General features: G+C 42.7%; 1 protein-coding gene across 4 annotated transcripts in view; it reads left to right on the top strand.

Moving 5' to 3' along the window:
- Nucleotides 1-21,772, top strand: part of LOC124720405 (zinc finger protein 99-like) — a 146,652-nt gene that overhangs the window by 42,799 nt on the left and 82,081 nt on the right. For 2 of the 4 annotated variants that reach the window (XM_047245745.1, XM_047245742.1), the window contains exon 4: nt 3,478-3,570. In XM_047245745.1, coding sequence (XP_047101701.1) covers nt 3,478-3,570 — 93 coding nt within the window. Of the gene's footprint in view, nt 1-3,477; nt 3,571-10,401; nt 10,540-21,772 lie in introns of those variants that run through there. The other 2 variants (XM_047245743.1, XM_047245744.1) reach the window with 2 other exon arrangements.

Raw genomic sequence — 21,772 nt, 5'->3', positions numbered from 1 at the left:
CTCCCTCTCTCCGTCCGCCCTCTCTCCCTCTCTCCGTCCGCCCTCTCCCCCTCTCTCCGTCCGCCCTCTCCCCCTCTCTCCGTCCGCCCTCTCCCCCTCTCTCCGTCCGCCCTCTCCCCCTCTCTCCGTCCGCCCTCTCCCCCTCTCTCCGTCCGCCCTCTCCCCCTCTCTCCGTCCGCCCTCTCCCCCTCTCTCCGTCCGCCCTCTCCCCCTCTCTCCGTCCGCCCTCTCCCCCTCTCTCCGTCCGCCCTCTCCCCCCCTCTCCGTCCGCCCTCTCCCCCCCTCTCCGTCCGCCCTCTCCCCCCCTCTCCGTCCGCCCTCTCCCCCCCTCTCCGTCCGCCCTCTCCCCCCCTCTCCGTCCGCCCTCTCCCCCCCTCTCCGTCCGCCCTCTCCCCCCCTCTCCGTCCGCCCTCTCCCCCCCTCTCCGTCCGCCCTCTCCCCCCCTCTCCGTCCGCCCTCTCCCCCCCTCTCCGTCCGCCCTCTCTCCCCCCTCTCCGTCCGCCCTCTCTCCCCCCTCTCCGTCCGCCCTCTCTCCCCCCTCTCCGTCCGCCCTCTCTCCCCCCTCTCCGTCCGCCCTCTCTCCCCCCTCTCCGTCCGCCCTCTCTCCCCCCTCTCCGTCCGCCCTCTCTCCCCCCTCTCCGTCCGCCCTCTCTCCCCCCTCTCCGTCCGCCCTCTCTCCCCCCTCTCCGTCCGCCCTCTCTCCCCCCTCTCCGTCCGCCCTCTCTCCCCCCTCTCCGTCCGCCCTCTCTCCCCCCTCTCCGTCCGCCCTCTCTCCCCCCTCTCCGTCCGCCCTCTCTCCCCCCTCTCCGTCCGCCCTCTCTCCCCCCTCTCCGTCCGCCCTCTCTCCCCCCTCTCCGTCCGCCCTCTCTCCCCCCTCTCCGTCCGCCCTCTCTCCCCCCTCTCCGTCCGCCCTCTCTCCCCCCTCTCCGTCCGCCCTCTCTCCCCCCTCTCCGTCCGCCCTCTCTCCCCCCTCTCCGTCCGCCCTCTCTCCCCCCTCTCCGTCCGCCCTCTCTCCCCCCTCTCCGTCCGCCCTCTCCCCCCCCTATCCGTCCGCCCTGTCCCCCCCTATCCGTCCGCCCTGTCCCCCCCTATCCGTCCGCCCTGTCCCCCCCTATCCGTCCGCCCTGTCCCCCCCTCTCCGTCCGCCCTGTCCCCCCCTCTCCGTCCGCCCTGTCCCCCCCTCTCCGTCCGCCCTGTCCCCCCTCTCCGTCCGCCCTGTCCCCCCCTCTCCGTCCGCCCTGTCCCCCCCTCTCCGTCCGCCCTGTCCCCCCCTCTCCGTCCGCCCTGTCCCCCCCTCTCCGTCCGCCCTGTCCCCCCCTCTCCGTCCGCCCTGTCCCCCCCTCTCCGTCCGCCCTGTCCCCCCCTCTCCGTCCGCCCTGTCCCCCCCTCTCCGTCCGCCCTGTCCCCCCCTCTCCGTCCGCCCTGTCCCCCCCTCTCCGTCCGCCCTGTCCCCCCCTCTCCGTCCGCCCTGTCCCCCCCTCTCCGTCCGCCCTGTCCCCCCCTCTCCGTCCGCCCTGTCCCCCCCTCTCCGTCCGCCCTGTCCCCCCCTCTCCGTCCGCCCTGTCCCCCCCTCTCCGTCCGCCCTGTCCCCCCCTCTCCGTCCGCCCTGTCCCCCCCTCTCCGTCCGCCCTGTCCCCCCCTCTCCGTCCGCCCTCTCTCCCCCTCTCCGTCCGCCCTCTCTCCCCCTCTCCGTCCGCCCTCTCTCCCCCTCTCCGTCCGCCCTCTCTCCCCCTCTCCGTCCGCCCTCTCTCCCCCTCTCCGTCCGCCCTGTCCCCCCCTATCCGTCCGCCCTGTCCCCCCCTATCCGTCCGCCCTGTCCCCCCCTCTCCGTCCGCCCTGTCCCCCCCTCTCCGTCCGCCCTGTCCCCCCCTCTCCGTCCGCCCCCTCCCCCCTCTCCCCCTCTCCGTCCGCCCCCTCCCCCCTCTCCCCCTCTCCATCCGCCCCCTCTCCCCCTCTCCCCCTCTCCATCCGCCCTCTCCCCCTCTCCATCCGCCCCCTCTCCCTCTCCATCCGCCCCCCTCTCCCTGTCCCTCTCCCTCTCCATCCGCCCCCCTCTCCCTGTCCCTCTCCCTCTCCATCCGCCCCCCTCTCCCTGTCCCTCTCCCTCTCCATCCGCCCCCCTCTCCCTGTCCCTCTCCCTCTCCATCCGCCCCCCTCTCCCTGTCCCTCTCCCTCTCCATCCGCCCCCCTCTCCCTGTCCCTCTCCCTCTCCATCCGCCCCCCTCTCCCTCTCCCTCTCCCTCTCCATCCGCCCCCCTCTCCCTCTCCCTCTCCCTCTCCATCCGCCCCCCTCTCCCTCTCCCTCTCCCTCTCCATCCGCCCCCCTCTCCCTCTCCCTCTCCCTCTCCATCCGCCCCCCTCTCCCTCTCCCTCTCCCTCTCCATCCGCCCCCCTCTCCCTCTCCCTCTCCCTCTCCCTCTCCATCCGCCCCCTCTCCCTCTCCCTCTCCCTCTCCACCTCCACCCAACCCCCTCTCCCTCTCCCTCTCCCTCTCCACCTCCACCCAACCCCCTCTCCCTCTCCCTCTCCCTCTCCACCTCCACCCAACCCCCTCTCCCTCTCCACCTCCACCCAACCCCCTCTCTTTACAACCCCCGCACCCACTCCACCCCACCACTCTATGAAAGAGCCATGTAGGAATAAGACAGAAGCCTTGAGCCCTTAAAATTTCCATTTTTCAGTTTCTTGAAGACCCTTTAAAGACTGATGGCGCTACTGTTTTGGTAAAGCAAGATCCCAAACTGAAACAAAATGCTGTTGGATCTGAGCATAATATAAGTTTTCATGTAAGCACTGTATTGTTTCGAAAGTGTAGTAAGAATGTCATGATACAAAAATGGGCAATTCAAGCTGAATTTTCATGGATGGTGAACAATTGTAACCTATGATACCAGTTATTTTCAAGACTTTTTGTGGTCTTCCAGTTGACACTATTTAGATGTGCTATTTGTAGGTTATTACCGATGGTATTTTAACAGCACTTGTAACAAGCAGATCCTTACAAACCATTAACCTTGCATTAATTTTTTTATTATGATTCTATGTAATGAATGCTTTCAGTACATACTCGGTGTCAACAGAGCGAAGAAGACTTGCTTTTGGAAGTAAATGTTAATGTTATGTCTCTTTCTCACACTGCTGTAGCAGATGATGTGGAACTTTGATATGTGATGGGCATATTGTAAAGTTCCTAGTCATTATTCACTGTAGTATTTACATCATTGCTGAAATCCTACTTTCGCTGTATGTAATTCTGTATGATTTTCGTCCAGTACACATGACATAAATTTTGTTTCCTAAAGAGCAGGCACTGAACATACATGCTAACAGAACAAGAAGCTGTATAAATAGCATTAAATTTGGTTCATTTTGCTGATACTGTGTCAAATGCCATATTCATTTGATTAATGACCAAAAATTTGTCATACGTACAGAAGTTAGTCAGCAGTTATAATTCAGGTTGTTTTCTTCTTTCAGTCTGTTAGAGATCCAATGGGAATATCTTGGTCCACTGATTTTATCAAGGAGGACCCTGAACTAAATTTGGAAATGAATGTAACAGAGAATATTGTAAGTATTTACATCTCTGATTTATTGCTTGTAGTCAGGCAATAGTGTAGAATATAGGATGCATTGCAGTGGAATTGTTACAGATTGTCAGTTTTCTGGAACTTGTTTCTGTTCATAATTGTAGAGTATTCTTGTACTCCTGCACCTGACTTTCATGCCACCTGGTACGTGCTGTTTTAAATAGAAGGGGAAGGGGACTGGTGGCTGACCTTGTTCATATCAAGTATATTGTATAATGGTTGTGTGTGATGGATAAACAGAATTCACGTTTGGATGAAGTGTAAGTTCTAATAGTGTAGATCATTTGAGAAATATTCCTCCTTTCGATAACTTCTGATAAATACAATTCAAAAGGAGATTGGCTATTCTTATCTTTTGTGTGAATCATAGTTATTCTTGAATTTGTCCTAAAAATTTTTGGGGTTTGAAAAAGAGAGATAAAATTGGTGTATTGCAGATCAGCCCTGATACTTTGGCTACAACCTGAAATAAGGCAAAGAGAGGGGAACATTCAACACACAATTGCAGAACGTTAGGCACTGGCTCATTCTTCATCTCATTGTTCATAAAACAACTTGTTGCAGTTATAAAGGATACTTCAGGCACTGAAATGTGTGGTGATTATACAAGCATACAGGTCAAGGAATCAAGCTATCATGCTAGGGACAGCTCAGAGTATGTAAAAGAGTGTAGCTGATTCACAGCTAACAGGCCAAGACTTACCGTCACATAGACTCATACTATGCCATTTTAAACAAATTAAAGGGATGCATTGCATCACAAGCAGACAAGACAGTAAGTGAAACAGTAGTAGTGTTTCACAAAAAGGGTTATGCAGAAATGAGAATGCCATGCATAGTAGTCATGGATGTGCATATGAGGAGTTTGACCAAAACAGCGAACTGTAGTGTGTTCTAGGGCATAGCTGTAGTTGTCAAAGTGGCTGGATTGTAGTTGGTGACCACTTACTGGCCTTCGTATGCAGCCCAAGAGATCACAGGTCAAACAAGATGTCCCCATAGCACTAGGGCCAGAGGTTCAGGGATAGTGTCCACTGCAGGGAGTGCTGCTCCCATAGCAAGTGTGCAGAACAGTGTGTTGCTGGTTGTGTGGTCTGGAAAACCATGTCATGTTGTTGGCACTGAAATCACTGACGTGTACCCCACTTGTTACTCTGAAAATATGTAACATAAATTAAATAGTGGTAGACACCTGAGCAGCAAATGTAAGAGCAGGATGTGTGACCATAACAGTGATCTTGAGTAACACATGCAGCTGTGAGGTGAACATCGTAGTTCTGTCAGCTAGCACGACATGCAGTCTTCGTGGTATGGAGAACATAAAATGCTAGTGCTTAATAATGATGCAGAAAAATAGGACTGACCATTTTGATACTGGCACATGGCCAGCAATATTCTGTATTAATTGTTGAATTGGGAATTATATTTGGTTATTGTATGAGAAGCTAGAGCAAGCTAGCAGTGTAGCAAAGTAACACTTTGTTGGAGGAGCAATTCAGTGGCAGGCTGCTACATGTGTTACTGGTAGGTTCAAACAACACACAAGTGTTACGGAGATGCTTCAGGACCTCAAACAAGAATTCCCAGAGAAAAAGGGGTTGTTCTTTTGAGGAACAGTATTGAGAAATTTAGAGAACTGCCATTTGAAGCTGACTGCTGAACGATTTTGTTGTTTCTTAAATTGCACATAAGGACTATGAAGATAAAAACTGAGAAATCAGGGCTGTCATGGAGGCACATATACAGTCTTCTTCTCTCATTTTTGCAAGTGGAATGGGAAAGGAAATGACCAGCAGTGTTATGGGGTACCCTTTGCCATATGCCATTAGGTGGATAGCAAAATATTGATGTATTTGGAGATACTAGGCAAAATAAGTAGCTGACTAATTTAATGGGAGTGACAGTGATGTTTTTAATAGTAAAGTATGTATACATATATACAAAATAATCTATTAGCAATTCCCATAATTAACAGTTTCGGTAGATTAGTGCGTCATAAACAGCTGGTTGTAAGTATTCTTCGCAATGGTAAATTCCTGTGGGAGCTTCTGCCTTCAGATTTGCAGCCTGGCTCATCCCACATCCATCCACATTTTTTTTTATGGAATGCAATGTGTAAATCAAAGAATGAACAAATGAATATCATTCACACCCCAACTCTAGCTGGAGCAGAGGTTACAGTGTTGAAAAGAAATTTAATTTTATGAAAAAAATTATGAAACATTCCAATAATCGATGCAACCCATCAAGACAAATTTTACTGAAACAAGTTATACGTGTACAAGCAATTCTTCATGATGTTTAAAATCATCAGATTTCACAAGGCTATAACTTTGTCACAAATAAAGGTACAGAATTTTGGTCACATTTTTACTTCTATACATGCCTGCATGGCCTTTATTTACAAAGGAACCATATGATTTTCCTGTTCCTTACATTTTGTGTGTGTGCACATACAACATTAAGGTGCTTTTCACAGCTGTGTTTAGGATCATATTCGTTATTTACTGATCACAAATATCAAAATTCCTTTCAACACATATAAGCATCCAGGCGATAGACTTGATCCATGCATTTGCAAGCATGTCAGTTTAGGAAACTCACTGCTGTTCGCATGTAGCATCATAGTTCATCGAAAGTTGTTGGAAGAGGAGGCACATAGGTGGAGCCTTTCACAAACTCCCATCAATAAAAAAGATACCATACTGTGAGCTGTAGCAAATTTCAAGGTCAGATCTGCAGCCGTGTTAGCTCATCAATCACTCAGGGTGCTTGCTGTTAAGAAGTGCTGTTCTGTGCAGGTTCCAATCCAGTGATACACCATCCATATGAAAAATTGTATGTCTGATAATTTTCCATCTCTTCTGTTAGTCCATCTATGTGTTTTCTAATATTGTCAACTTTCTTAAATTTGTTCCAGAAATCCCTTCTCTTCAGATTCAGTTCAGTGCTAATCCCACTAAACTGTTCATCACATTACATAATTTGAATTACAAATCATGATCACTACCAAAAAACTTCCTGTCCCATATTGCACAGCACATTACCCTTATTAATGTTGCAGCTACCAGTTAGTCATCCCTTGAAGACTCATTTTATAACATGTAAAGCAATCAGAAGTGGCCTGCTACTTGAAGAAATAGACATTACTGATAGATGAAAGATTCTCTAGGTCAATGAAGAGGTTTATGCAAGGTTTTCAGTTGTCAACATCACATCACATTCCTACTACAAGCTTGTAAATACTAATTTGTTCATAGCTGCCATACCCTATAAGGTTATCCTATATGATACTACTGAGTGAAAGGATGCTAAGAAGCATTTCTGCAAGTTGACACTCTGGAGGAACATTGATTAATTGCAAGGCAGAAAGGCATGTGCTTTTTGGGTAACTCATTCTCATGCTGGTGCCTCCTTAATTCATTATCAATCCGAATGCCCAAGAACTTAACTCATGGATCCTCATCTAGTGTCTGTCATTGATATCTCCTTGTATCTGTAAGTCATTTGGATTTGTTTGGAATTGCATTATGTGTGTTTTTGTAAGTATAAATGTTGAATTTTTGTTCTGTTGCCTGTAAACCAGTTACAAGCATCTTCCATTATTCTCCTGGCTGTTTGTAGTAAGAATGTGTTTGCCAGTTATCAGTGTTCTTGTCATCAGCAAGCATTGCAGATTTTGAAGGCATCTGCAATGGTTTTAGCTCAACTTTTATGTAGGTCAGAATAAATCAAATTTTGAGCCCTGTGGGAATTGTATGTATTGTTTCTCCGTTTTGTATTCAGGTTTCCTCCCAAGGTATCATTTAGTACTATGACACAGTTTTTTATTGTTAAGCTAAGATTCAGTTCTTGTAAGTGTAATTCTTTTAACACAGTAACACTGTAGTTTCCCAAGTAAAGGGAGATCAAGGTTGTAATGTATTGCCAGTAGGTTTTCTCCACTTCTACTACATACTTCAGTTATGCTGTAAATTCAGCACAATATTTTATTAATTAGATTATTAGATCATTACAAGAAGAGTTCCTGCTTCTGCCACTAGATGATTCTTGTAATTGATTTGACCATTCATCTGATGGCCTGATGTTATCTCAGTTTTTCTAAGCATTATGCTTGTGCTTAAGTTGATAGCACTTTCATTTTGCATGTTGGTATTCCAGTTGCTGAGGATTTATTTATCAATTGTCATTTTTTTTTTGGGTTTACATATATTTGAGTTTACATATTCTCCATTTGTCATTTGGAGATACTTAGTGGAACTGTGATCACTAGAAAGTGGAGTGCCAAGTGGAGAAATAGGAGTGCTGTTGACATATTCATTTGTTTGGATTCTGTACAGGGGTAATAGCAGTGGAGGCAGCCAGAAACATTTGCACCCTGTTTGTTTAATGCCATTGGACAGAGATTTGCAAGAATATGGGGTTGTAATTGTAAGGAGATTTGTTTTACCATTATTGACTTAGCTTCAGGGTTTGATGATCATTTAAATCCATTAATTCAAAATGAGCCATGTTACTGTACTTGAGAACTGGCAAATTGAATGAACTGTGATCATTTCATGACTCTTTGACATTTTCATGCAATGGGGAAGGCTTAAAAATAGGGTGTATGGATACCACATGCACTAAACGAAAATCACAAAACTGGATGGCCATATGTGCATTCTTGCTTGCCTGTCATCAGTTGCTTGTGAGCAACACTAATCGTCCCTAGACTGTATCATTATGCTGATGAGAAATGGTGGCTTTGTGCTAAAATAAGGAAAAGAAAGGAATGGTTGAGCCCAAACAAAGCAGCAACAAAAAGCATCCACAAAAGACAATGTTGTACATCCTGTGTGGTGTTCTTCGAATTGCATCCTTGAGATGTAACCACTGATTACTGCTGACGTTTACTGTCAACAACTGAGATGTGTTGCAGATGCAGTACATGAACAACGACCAGGAAGACACTACTCCAGCATAATGCCTGCCCGCAGCCTGCTAGACTGACCCAAAAACAGTACACATGATTTGGGTTTCGAAATCATTGCACACCCACCTAATTCAAATGATCTTGCACCCTCAGATTTTCTCCCTTTCTGCTCTCTATTGAACAACCTTCAAGGGACTTCCTTTCAAGATGTAAATACACTGTGAACCTTGTTCAAAGTGTTCTTCACCTTAAAACCATGTGACTTCTGCAGTTACAGAATGAAAGTCATCCCAGGATTGGGAGACCGCTGTAAACAGTGAAGCAAAACGTTTCATTGATTATTTAAGTCTCCCTTCTTTGTCTCTGTTATCTATTAAACTTACAGAAAAATCCAATTAACCATGTACCATCCAAATACTTGCAACAAATGGGTACATAGGTGTAACCTTTTTTCATTTTACTGGTAAACTGTTTCCATTCATCTCTGTCTAACCAATATGTATAATGTTCAGAATAACACTTGGTCTGTTAAGCACATTGTCTGGGTACATATGGTGCTAACATGGATTGGTATTGTACATATCTTTTGCAACACAGTTAACTCAGTGCATGTGTGCTAAGTCTTCAATGATGAATCATATTGTCTTTAGTTGTCAAGTTAATAAAGAATTTAATATTTTCTCAAAATATATAGGGTCCCCAAGTGAGGTTATCGCCGAATAAATGTCAGAAGATTCTTAATTTCTTGCCATAAAATGACATGGCTCTGTTGAGAGGTTAATTTAATCTGTGCACCATTTTTTCTCAGAACATTTGAGTAGTAGTGATGGGTCAGCTGTGTTGTGACAGTTATCCAACATGAAAACTAAATACTTTTGATCTGAGGTACAGTATTGGTTGAAATAATTTTAACGAACAATTCAAGGGGTGCATTGAAATATTATCAAAAAATGAGCATTATTTCTAAAAGTAATTTGACATGAATAAAATGCAATGAAGATCCTGTAAATTAGTTAATAAATTGGTTTACTTCCTTGTAGAAATGGCTGAAGCACTAAATATCCACCAGTTGATGTTTGAAATAATTTGAATATGTTGTATGATCAGTAGGCCTTGTAGTTGCAGTGGATAGAGATACAACTATTTCTTAATGGAATACAACAGTATAGTTACTCATTAAATGCCTATAGTAACATTACTTTTCTAAATGATTGATAATGTGTTCACACGGTTGGCTGTGTGGAATTAAAATAGCTCCTGAAAGAATTTTTGAAAATTATGTTTAAATCATAAATTATTTGAATTGCACCCTTCCGTTAAAATAGAAATACACAAGGAATGTGTTACATTAGACATGCAGTAATTATATCTAAAACTTGAAATCTTGAAGATAAAAGTCAAAAACTAATTGCATTTGGGACATCATAGATTCTATACATGCCTCACACAAATAGCATTATTCATATGCAATTTTTGATACAATAAAAAACTAAAACTGTACATAAATTGTATGATTTAAATACATAAGTCTTTCAGTTTTTAATTATACTACATTTTCTTATTTTAAAAAAAGATTTATCTCATAACACAGTTGTAGGTCCCAATTCTAAAGATATAAGTACTATCTATGGCTTTTTAAATAATCATTGGTTAATTTATTAATATTCAAATCTGTTCAGTTATAACATAAAGTGCTGCCACTTTTGTATTGTGTGAATACATTGTAGCCTTTGTAATGGGTTTCAAAAACATTACCATAGCCTCTGCATTTTCAGAGATGCCATAAATTATTTTACACCTCTCTCATTTAAAATTTCTGCCATGACACAGTCTAGGATTTATCAGATCAATATGCACATCCTTGACAGCATCTGTTGCTATTGTCTTCGTCTGCAGCATTTGGTGCCCGCAAGAATCATTTTCCACCTCCGAATACCCAGCACATCTTTGATGGGTTGCATCCTCAGTTATGAAAAGATGTTGGTTTTTTCAAGCTTCAGGGTTGGAGTGACAACAATATTATGATAGCTGAAGGTAAATAATAATTATTGTTTTGAATATGAGCAAAACGTTTGACCTGAATGTAAGTTATGCTCACTAAGTTGTACAGAAACCATCTTCCAGTACCATAAAACATGGTTTTTGCTTGAATCAGAGTTTGTGCTCATTTATAAAAATCTGTAGCTCAACCAGCATACCCTTTTCTGTGTTTTGTCTGTTTCCACACTCCTCTTCTTATTTTCTACCAAAATAGCATCCATCACAACTTTGCCATGACATGCTGCAAAAAATAACAGTCCATTTTCACTTTAAATACTTTCGAACACAAACTGGATAACATGTACTTGTTTTCTAATAGGGGAGTACAACCATCTCAACAAATTGTAAACTTTTTTGAGACATGAGATCATCTTCTTTACTTCAGGTGTAATATATATATATATAAGAACATAGCTATAGAAACTTTCATGTGTTAGATCTCATTGGTGATGATGGCATGATAAAATGTTTCCGCAGCATCCAAGCAAAACCTGTGAAGCCTGTACTTGTTCATGTGATGATGAGCACTTCGACCTTTGTCTCATTACGCCCAGAAGCATTCTCTACAAAGTCTGTCTGTAGATCTCCAGATTTGAGAGATCCATTTTGCACATATCCCCAATTCAGCAGATTTGAGAGATTTTAATGAAACAGTGAAATATTAAATATAAAATTTGCTTATCAATTTCTGACACCACATCAGTGATGGTACAATTAACTACTTCATATTTTTGTTGCCTGTCAACGTCAATTCATTTTTTTTCCATTTTACTTATTGATAAGTAAATTTCATTATTTAATGTGGAGTGAAGTTTAGGAGTTCACAACTCTTTCTTTCACTTTTTCTTTACTTTAAATCCATACATTTGCTAAGTTGCTCTCTTTCCTTTCTTCTGAAGTCTTGTGATATTTTCTTGTCACTTTCTCTACATTGAACCAACTGTAACTGATTTGTTTATAGTTTTGCAACATTCTCTCTCTCTCTCTCTCTCTCTCTCTCTCTCTCTCTCTCTCTCTCTCTCTCTCTCTCTCTCTCTCTCTCTCTCAAATTTACTATACATTATCTTTAACAGAAAGCTAGTATTAATAATGTGTAACAATTGCACGAGCCTTAATATGCAGATGTATTACCATGTAAATTATTCAGCAAATGAAACTTTTATTGTTTCATACATAAAAGAAATCCCCTGTAAATTCTTTCTTTAACAGCACATTTTATAAATGTGTAGGTTAAAGTTAACGAACAAAAAATATAAACTTTCTTCCTGACCCACCTTCTGAGTAGTAAGAATCCTTGACATTAAACTTAATCAGTATTTTTAGTTGCATATATGGCAGCAAACATTATGAATTTAAACTTAAAATGCCTCTAGCACTGTAGCCAGACAAAATGTACTTTGTAACATGGTCTACGCAGTTCAAATCAGCACACAGGAAGTGTCATACTGATCAGTATGTTAGGTATGTATTGTGAAGACAAAGATTCTTCACATCATTGTAACCCCTTCTTCTAACTTTCAAAAATTAGATGTGGGAAATTATTTACGTTTTTCCTCCGCAGACAGGAAAATAGATACTACAGATAAACCGTGATGCAAAAACAAAGATAAGGTTCAGAAAATTATATTTTACTCTCGTGTTCACATTTTGGAATTGTTCAGAACTACAAATTTGCCAGGCTAGATGGCTGGCCTTCAGCTAGCTTCAGGAGGTGAAATAGCTAGTTCTGGCAATACATGCACACAAAAGTACAAGGAACTTCCATAGCTTTTTGAATTAGCAGTTCCCTTATCTGGAAAGAGTTAGTAATGGATACAGGAAGGTTGGGAAAGAAGGGCAGGTCACTGACACCCAAAGAGTGCCACTCACAAAGATACATCATCAGTTTGACCTTATATTTTAGAGAACAAAAGCATACCATACTTTACGGATTATGACACTTTTTTTCTTCATTAAATTTCCTACAACATTCTCAAAAGTAATGTATAAATGTCCAGTGTTTGATTTAAAATTCCTACCAGGCTTAAAAAAGGCCATATATTCAATGCTGTGGGAAACTTATCTCTATCTGGCAACACTGGAGTCAACTGGCAGCAGTAGTGCACTGATGCGATGAAAAAGTTGTGGAGCCTCACAAGCTTGCTAACACTGTCCCCCTCCTGTCCTGCCATTCCAAACCCAGAACACTCCCTAGCCAATGTGTCATTGCAGTCTAGAGTGCCAGTGAACTTGAACTGAAAGCGATTTGTGTTATTGGTAACAGAGGAGTATTTTATTTAGTAGTTTCCTAATGGAAAAATAGAGGTTTCGTATGATGTGGGCTATAAATTGAAGGTAATAGCACATGCAGAACAATATGGAAACAAAGCAGCTGAGTGGTATTTTGGTCCTCCTCCAACAGAAAGAGCCATTCATGATTGGCTTGCAAGTAAGGAAGAACTGAAAAAATGAAGAAGACTACATGTGCAAATTGAGGACCGAATACAGAATGGCGAAAACTACATGGTATCCAAAATTAAAGCAAGAAACAACTACTTCCCCGCCCTGTTTTTCATTCACCATACAATCCTACAAACTGTAAACCAGATGTCCATACGATCGTGTTCTGCATGGAATACGGCAGTCTGGTCAATTGACAACTATGCCAGTGATGTCAGTGATTGTATGAAATGGGTTAGTGTTTGTTGTGTAGCCCCACATTCACAATCACCATGTACACAGCTACAGACAATGCAGGTGGACACAGAGGAAATGCCTACTAGACCGGGCAGTGGAGGGCCATAGAAAGAAAGGAAGCAAGATAGTCAAAAATTGATGTGGTATGATGGCTTAATGTGAATCGTGTAGTTGTTTGTTGTATGGGACAACAGTTCATAGAGACTCAAACTGTATCCCAAAATCGAAGACAGGGTTGACCATGTGTGACTTAAGAAGAGAGGACTGTTATTTGGCTGTAAGGTCACAACAGATCACATGAGTACTGCACGGCAACTGGCATATGGGCTTGCTGCGTCCGCTGGATGTGTTGTATCAAAGTAAACTGTGTGCAAATGACTTTGCCAGAGTTGCCTTTGTCGGAGACCTGCTGTATGTCTAACTCTGACACATCTTCACAGAAGGCAATGTCTAGAGTGAGCAGGCAGCTTGCTTGTGACCCAGGGCATGCTGCCCTGTCTTGTGTTCAAATGGTGAACCCCATGCTGCATTCTGGGATGTCACTGTCTGTCACAGGTGTGTTGTGTAGGTTGTGATAAAGGGACAAGAATTATGTAGTATACGAACCGATGAGTACTTCAGCTTTCCAAATTGTTTGTTTAGGGTTTAAGGCAAGTGGCAAGTGATGAAAAGCTTCCACCTTTCCACTAGCATTTTGCAGCATTGACTGTTGCTCTACTATGCCCAGCTGGCTCTGCTTTGTGAAGCAAGTTGGCCATGTTTTGCTTTGAAGTGCATAACACTATGTACCGACTTAACAGAAAATCCTAGGAAGTTCTGGTCTTACGTTAAATCAGTGAGTGAGTGGCTCGAAACAGCATATCCAGACACTCCGGGATGATGATGGCATTGAAACAGAGGATGACACACGTAAAGCTGAAATACTAAACACCTTTTTCGAAAGCTGTTCCACAGAGGAAGACCGCAGTGCAGTTCCTTCTCTAAATCCTCGCACAAACGAAAAAATGGCTGATATCGAAATAATTGTCCAAGGAATAGAAAAGAAACTGGAATCACTCAACAGAGGAAAGTCCACTGGACCTGATGGGATACCAATTCGTTTCTACACAGAGTACGCAAAAGAACTTGCCCCCCTTCTGAGAGCCGTGTGCTGCAAGTCTCTAGAGGAACGGAAGGTTCCAAATGATTGGAAAAGAGCACAGGTAGTCCCAGTCTTCAAGAAGGGTCGTCTAGCAGATGCGCAAAAGTATAGACTTATATCTCTGACGTCGATCTGTTGTAGAATCTTAGAACATGTTTTTTGCTAGAGTATCATGTCGTTTTTGGAAACCCAGAATCTACTCTGTAGGAATCAACATGGATTCCGGAAACAGTGATCGTGTGAGACCCAACTCGAGTGTTATGGGACCATTGCTTTTCACAATATATATAAATGACATAGTAGATAGTGTCGGAAGTTCCATGCGGCTTTTCGCGGATGATGCTGTAGTATACAGAGAAGTTGCAGCAGTAGAGAATTGTAGCGAAATGCAGGAGGATCTGCAGCGGATAGGCACTTGGTGCAGGGAGTGGCAACTGACCCTTAACATAGACAAATGTAATGTATTGCGAATACATAGAAAGAATGATCCTTTATTGTATGATTATATGATAGCGGAACAAACACTGGTAGGAGTTACTTCTGTAAAATATCTGGGAGTATGCGTGCGGAACGATTTGAAGTGTAATGATCATATAAAATTAATTGTTGGTAAGGCGGGTACCAGGTTGAGATTCATTGGGAGAGTCCTTAGAAAATGTAGTCCATCAACAAAGGAGGTGGCTTACAAAACACTCGTTCGACCTATACTTGAGTATTGGTCAACAGTATGGGATCCGTACCAGATCGGGTTGACGGAGGAGATAGAGAAGATCCAAAGAAGAGCGGCGCGTTTTGTCACAGGGATATTTGGTAACCGTGATAGCGTTACGAAGATGTTTAGCAAACTCAAGTGGCAGACTCTGCAAGAGAGGCGCTCTGCATCGCGGTGTAGCTTGCTCACCAGGTTTCGAGAGGGTGCGGTTCTGGATGAGGTATCGAATATATTGCTTCCCCCTACTTATACCTCCCGAGGAGATCACGAATGTAAAATTAGAGAAATTTGAGCGCGCACAGAGGCTTTCAGACAGTTGTTCTTCCCCCGAACCATACGCGACTGGAACAGAAAAGGGAGGTAATTACAGTGGCACGTAAAGTGCCCTCCGCCACACACCGTTGGGTGGCTTGTGGAGTATAAACGTAGATGTAGATGTAGAACACTCATACCCATCTGCAACTGGCTCTGTTTCAACTCACTTCTGCTCTGGTACATTTTTTTACCAATTATGGTTGATACACTACATTGACATTTTAATCAAGACCCTGGTGTAATGAGTAGTATATGTTGGTCAATCTGAGGGACAGAGTTACTGGTGACTGTTATTTCCAGCCTTATTTCACCTCCTAAGTATCATTCTAACAGTTACCTTAAACCTTTCACTGAATCATACACATTTCCATAGGGCCCCTTGCCCTGCACTTTAACTCAAATACCATGGAACTAATTTCATTACTATGCTCCTTGCACAGTTTTTCCTAACTCTCTACTTCCCACTTAAAAGCGACAATAAATCAGTTATTCTTTGTAGAATATCACTGCATTCTGCTTCATTCTGCTGCTTTTATGCTCAGGTTATCCAACCCAGTGGGACCTGAACTATGGCTGGGTCCAAACTGGGTCATGTTCTTTGTCTTTTATGTACCAGAACAACATCAGACCCATTAGAATAAGTGCTGATGCAGTCTTTGGTATGACAATAGTCAGTGTTGTCTCTTTCTGGTGCTGATCTTCACAATATGAATTTACATGCTGCAAGAAGTTTTCCAGGGAGATTGGTCCCTCCTGCTGGTTCAGAAGTGTGTTCATAGATTGCATTAGTTCTGGCCCTAGAGATTGATTTAAGCTGGTTAGGTTTGCAGTAGGTGGCAATTCCATGGGCTCCTCTGGTCAGTACAAATGTGGCTGGGAAATACTCAAGTGAGTTCTCCCAGCAGTCATTGTGGACAGGCAGAAAGTAGGCCCCATTATGTTGCACGCTGTTCCATTTAATAAGAAAGCATTCACCTTTCATCCTGTCCTCATTGCTGATGTACCCCTTCACTTCTTGAAACATCTAGATGCTACTACCATCTTGTCAGAGCTAGGGTCCAACCCATGTGCCTCGACCAGCTGAAAGTACAATACTGGCTGGACCACTTTTTAATTGCATTCTCTTTCCTCCTTTGTCCCATTAGCAATTTCACTGCACAGGAATCCTGCCCCACTCTTATTACCATACTCGGACAGACTGTGATTTTCTCTCAGTGGCATTTTTGTAACTTTTCTTCCTCCATTTCTACATATCTCCCCTTGTCTTTAGCAGTTAATAACAGTCACGGAGTTATTACTCTCACAAATTTCTTCAGTATTCCCCAGTTGACGAGCAATACACGAATTACGTAGCGGTCATGATGTGCTTGTTTCCCTGCTACTGTTACAGAAATAGAAATGGAAACTTTTCTTCCATCTATTCTCACTTACGCCTTGGCTACTTCAAATTAAAGGCAAGTTTTTGTGCTCAGGTGCGGAAACCAACCTCAACTTTGGTGATAGTTCCTTCTGTACTTTCCTTAGAACCTTTAAATAGTTCTCTTCTTGCAACAAATTTATCCCTAGCTGAAACACTACCTTCTACAGACTGCAACCATTTAAATAACTACTTCCCTATCCAAGACTTGTACTTGCATTTGCAGAGCACTGATATTCTGAGTAATATGTAATACTGCTTCTTTTCTACTTCAGCTTTCTGCATTTCCATCTTTCTTCTCAGTTTTATGCATAAGTTCAAAATCTTATTCACTTAGCCTTGCTGTGCATTGTGTCAACCTATTGGGAAGGATTCTTTAACCCCAACAACCATTTTAATGCCGCATTATCTGTTATTACTCTAAATGTTTTACCGTACAGTTAAAATTTGAAATATGTGAATCCATAAATAAGGTTAACATTCCATTCTCCCTTATGGAATAATTTCATTCTGCAGAATCCAGTTGTCTTGAGTGTAAGCTACTGGATGTTCTATGCATTCCACCTCTTCTGATAAGACACGGGCTGGTGCATGGTTTTATGCATCACATAATAAAATAAATTCTCTATTAAAATCTGGAAATGCCACAATTGGACTCAATGCTAAAGCTTCTTTAAACTCAAAGGAATGTTGGCACTGTTCTGACCACACAAATTTGGTACCCTTTTAAATTGTGTAACATTCTGGCAATATCTGCACATCCTTCTATGAACTGGTGGTAATAGTACAAAAGTCCAGAATGATTTCCACTCGTTTACAGATTATGTTATAGGAAATTCACTTAGAGCTCTAATTAATCTTGGGTCTGTCTTAACTCATCTTCTGATATGTCCTATTCCATAGCAAAATCACACTTTCCTGTACTCAGTGTGAACTTCACTGCTTTTAACCTTAGGAATACTTCCCTTCATCACTGAATGTGCAGTTTGATATCACTTCCATAGATGATTATGTCGTCAAGATGCACAGGGGATTTCCATAGTTGCAAACTTATTAGTATTGCATCCGACAATCTCTGAAATGTTACAGGTGCCTTTTTTAATGAGGATGGCACACTTCTGATTTGGTAGTGTCCCCAGGGGGCCAGAAATTCGGTTTTGTGTCAGTCGTGTGGTGCAGGCTCTATTTGGTGATACACTTCAAATCCATTGTTGAAAAATATTAGCATTGCTGAGAATGATCCATAGTTTCTGTGATGTGTGGGAAAGGGTAGGCATCTGCTATGGTTTTCACATTTAGGTGTCTGTAATTAAACACAATCTATATTTTTGGCACAACTATTCCTGCCCACCATTGACTATTACATTCTTCAATTATTCCATCATTCAGCTGGTGATCGATTTATAACACCAAAATTGGGTGAAAGTTGCTAGCTATTCTGTATGGTTTATGATAGGCTGATGATTCATTTCCTATTGGTATATAGTGTTGTGCAATATGCGTACCTGATAATGGTCCTTTAGGAAAAAATAAATCATTGAATTCCAAAAGTAGTTTTTTCATCTGTTCCCTATTGCTTTCCTCTAAGCGCTTTAATTTTGCTCCCCATACTGTTTAAGTAATATCTGGCAATTCTCCTTTTCTGACACACCGCATGTCCCATTCTTCTTCCTATAAGATATTCATGTTAGTGATTAATAACTGGTTTGTTAATCGTATGCCCTCTGTGCTGAAACGTTACATAGAAACAGGTATGTGCATGATATGTCTGTTAAATAAACAACCCACCTGTTCTAATACCTCTTTCTCTTCTAATGGTTCCACCAAACACAAAATTCCTATTGGTAAGCTAGACTCATCACTGACCCAAAGTAATTTCACAGTACCCTTAGATACATAATCATGAAAATCAAGTCTTAGTATGGTTGTTCATGGTTTAATTAGTTCATCTTTTGCAACAAACCCTCCTTGCCACCTCTCTACCATGACTTAACCTAACTGAAGCATTTTGCTGTCATGTTCCACACTAGGTAGCTGGAAGTTAATTATAGCAGAATGCTGAATAAAGAAATCTAGTCCCAGAATCATGTCATAGCCGTTAATTGTGTGTTGCACAATCTCTAATTATTGTTTAAGTTAAGCTGTATCCAGGTGGATGCCTATGTCCACCATCCTAATGGTGTGAAGTCTTCATTCCCACTCAATGCAGTCTGTACTGTGGTGGGTCTAAGTGCTTACTTTTCACCAGATCACTTGTGGCAGCTGAAACATGATCCCTGCATCCAATATCATCATGGAATCCTTTTCTTCCTACTACTCTTCTTATCACGCACAGATCTTATCGCATCTACTTCTGCATACAGTTTTGTTTCATCTAGTCTTACTGGGAATCACCGTAGGTGGACAAAGAGTCCCAGCTAGTGTTTAATATCTTATTTCTCCTGCTCCTCTACTTTTAAAACTGTTATGTCTTCTTACTTTATTCACATCACCCTGAGGCTGGCAACATTTCATCCTTATAGGGCCTGTTCATTCAAACTTGAAATGTCTTCTATTAGCTGCAAACACTGACCATCTGCCCTGCATTCCAGTCAACAAATTGAACTCCTCATGCTTTGTAGTTAGCCACACTGCTGTGCACAAATCTGTTGGACACCCTGTCCACAACACATTGTGTTATTTCTGCATGCAGCCCTCTCAAAAAAGCATTGAAGATACTCTGCTCTGCTTCTTGCGAAATAATGTCGTTGACTTCAGCAACCTACCCCAGTGTACAGGTTCTCCCATTAATTTTCCTTATTCTGTCTGCAAATTCTTGCACAGTTCCTGTATTTTTTTAGTTATTACCTCTAATTGTTCTCTATAGCGACTGGCACTATTTTGCTCCATATGTCTTTGAATTAACCTTTCTTTAAATTCTTTGAATGAATGTTATGGCTCCCTTCAGAGCTTCTATATATCCTAAATACATCTCCTGTTACCCTCAGTTTTGTAACAGTCAATAATACTTCATTAGACCAACCTTGCATCTGAGCCAGATACAGAAGGTGAAGACCTGCTCAATGTCAGTTGTTTTACCAGGACAAGGAACAATTCAACTTTTGTCTGACAGATTTACACTCTGTATAACGATTGTGATTCTGTCAACCCATGAAGTTCTATATAATCTGCTGGTATTTCTGCTACCTTTCCTAACAATATGCATACTGCTTCTGGTTATGGCACACCTTGTATCTCTGGTTCTATTGAAGCTTTGTTCTTGACAACACTCACTTTGAGAACTAACATTCACACGACAAGAAGACAAAATACATTAACTTACTTCTTAGATGTAATTATGAGCCATATTGACTCCCAGCACTGCATACACATGCGGCCCAAATGATTACATGTGTAACATTTTCCTAGAAGTGATTTCATACATTGCTCTTAGTGACTCTCAAGGTTACACTGTGCACATCTAACAGTCACTAACTAATCATGCCTTCCATTACCTCTAAGGGTAGAAAAATCCACTGGTTCTCCATTTGCAATTAAATCTACATCATAAAATTCATGACTGTCAGATGTTTTTTCTATTACCCCTTTATTCACTGTAACATGGGTGTAGGTTCAAACATTGCTCTAAAAAGGAGGCAAACTTCTGACATCAGTGTTGCATGACCCTTGGATTGTCACATGTGGAGAGTGAAATGAGATGTCAGGACAACTCAACTGTAGATATGTCTAATTAGTTTCTTTTGTCCAAACCTCAACCATAGTACATCAGGAACAGCTTATTAGAAGCTTCCAATTGCCTCTCATTTGAAATAGTAGACATCTAGCATTGCTGACAGTGCAAGGCTGAATGTGGGGTCACTCAGTGCTGCTGTCAGCAGTGTCTCTGGTTACGACAGTGATGACACCACAGTGGTGCGCCTGATTATGGCTGTGAACTTCCTCCAGTGAGCAACCAGCCCCCTCGTGCATCACAGCAGGCTGTCTAATGGTCAAACGGCGACCCCACACTACGTTCTAGGATGTCACTCTGGGTGTCACAGGCTTGTGGGTGTTGTTGGCTCTGATATTGAGACAAGTCATTTAGTACACAAATGGCTGAATGTTTATACATTCCAGGCTATGTTCGTTAAGGGCTTCAGGCAAATATTTTAAACACAACTGATGTCAGGTGAGGAAAGTCTCCCGACGTTCCACTAATGTACTGCAGCATTGGCTGTTGCTGTACCACATCCAGCTGACAGTTTCGCAATGCCAGTTGGTTGTGTTTTGCTTTGCAACATGTAATACTCCCACCCATCTGCGGCTGACTGTGTTGCAGCTCACTTCTGCTCTGGTGTATTTTCTGACCAAATTCACTTGACATGCTGCAGGAAAAACCCAACAAGGACTCACACCAGAGAGATAATTGAAAGGACCTAGAATCAAACATGTGTGTCAGTGGGAAAAAAGTCATGGTATAGAGTAAGAGAAGACATAATGGTCACATATTTCAAGAAGTACAGCATAAGTAATGATCTAGCAGGCAGTGAAGGCCATCTCTTACATGGAGAAGACAATCTCTTACATGGAGAAGACAGTGGTCATGAAGGAGAAACTAAATTGTGATATTCAGGGGCCTTTAGGTCAGTTTGCTTTTATACACTAAGAATTTTTTTAGCCTGGCTTTCCAATCTAATATTAAAAATTGTAAAAATGTTACTTTTAAAGAACTGGTTAAAAATGAAAGTGTGCCTCATAGCCCAAAGAATCTTCTAGTCTGTAAAATATACTGAGGGTCTCACTGGAGACTTGACCAATCATTATTATCCTCTCAATCTTGTACAAAAACAAATCTCTCATGCCTTATCTTTCCAACCATCCAATGTCTGGCCACAGAGGAGCATTTCCCTTGTAACTCAGTACCACACAGGACTGGAGCAACTGAATCGTGTTCTCCATCTGGGTTCTGACTACCTCTCATCATGCC

Source organism: Schistocerca piceifrons, chromosome 11, assembly GCF_021461385.2.
Source record: "Schistocerca piceifrons isolate TAMUIC-IGC-003096 chromosome 11, iqSchPice1.1, whole genome shotgun sequence".
Lineage (NCBI taxonomy): Eukaryota > Metazoa > Arthropoda > Insecta > Orthoptera > Acrididae > Schistocerca > Schistocerca piceifrons.
The sequence above is the reverse complement of the archived record's forward strand: the minus strand, read 5'-3'. Positions and strand labels throughout refer to the sequence as shown.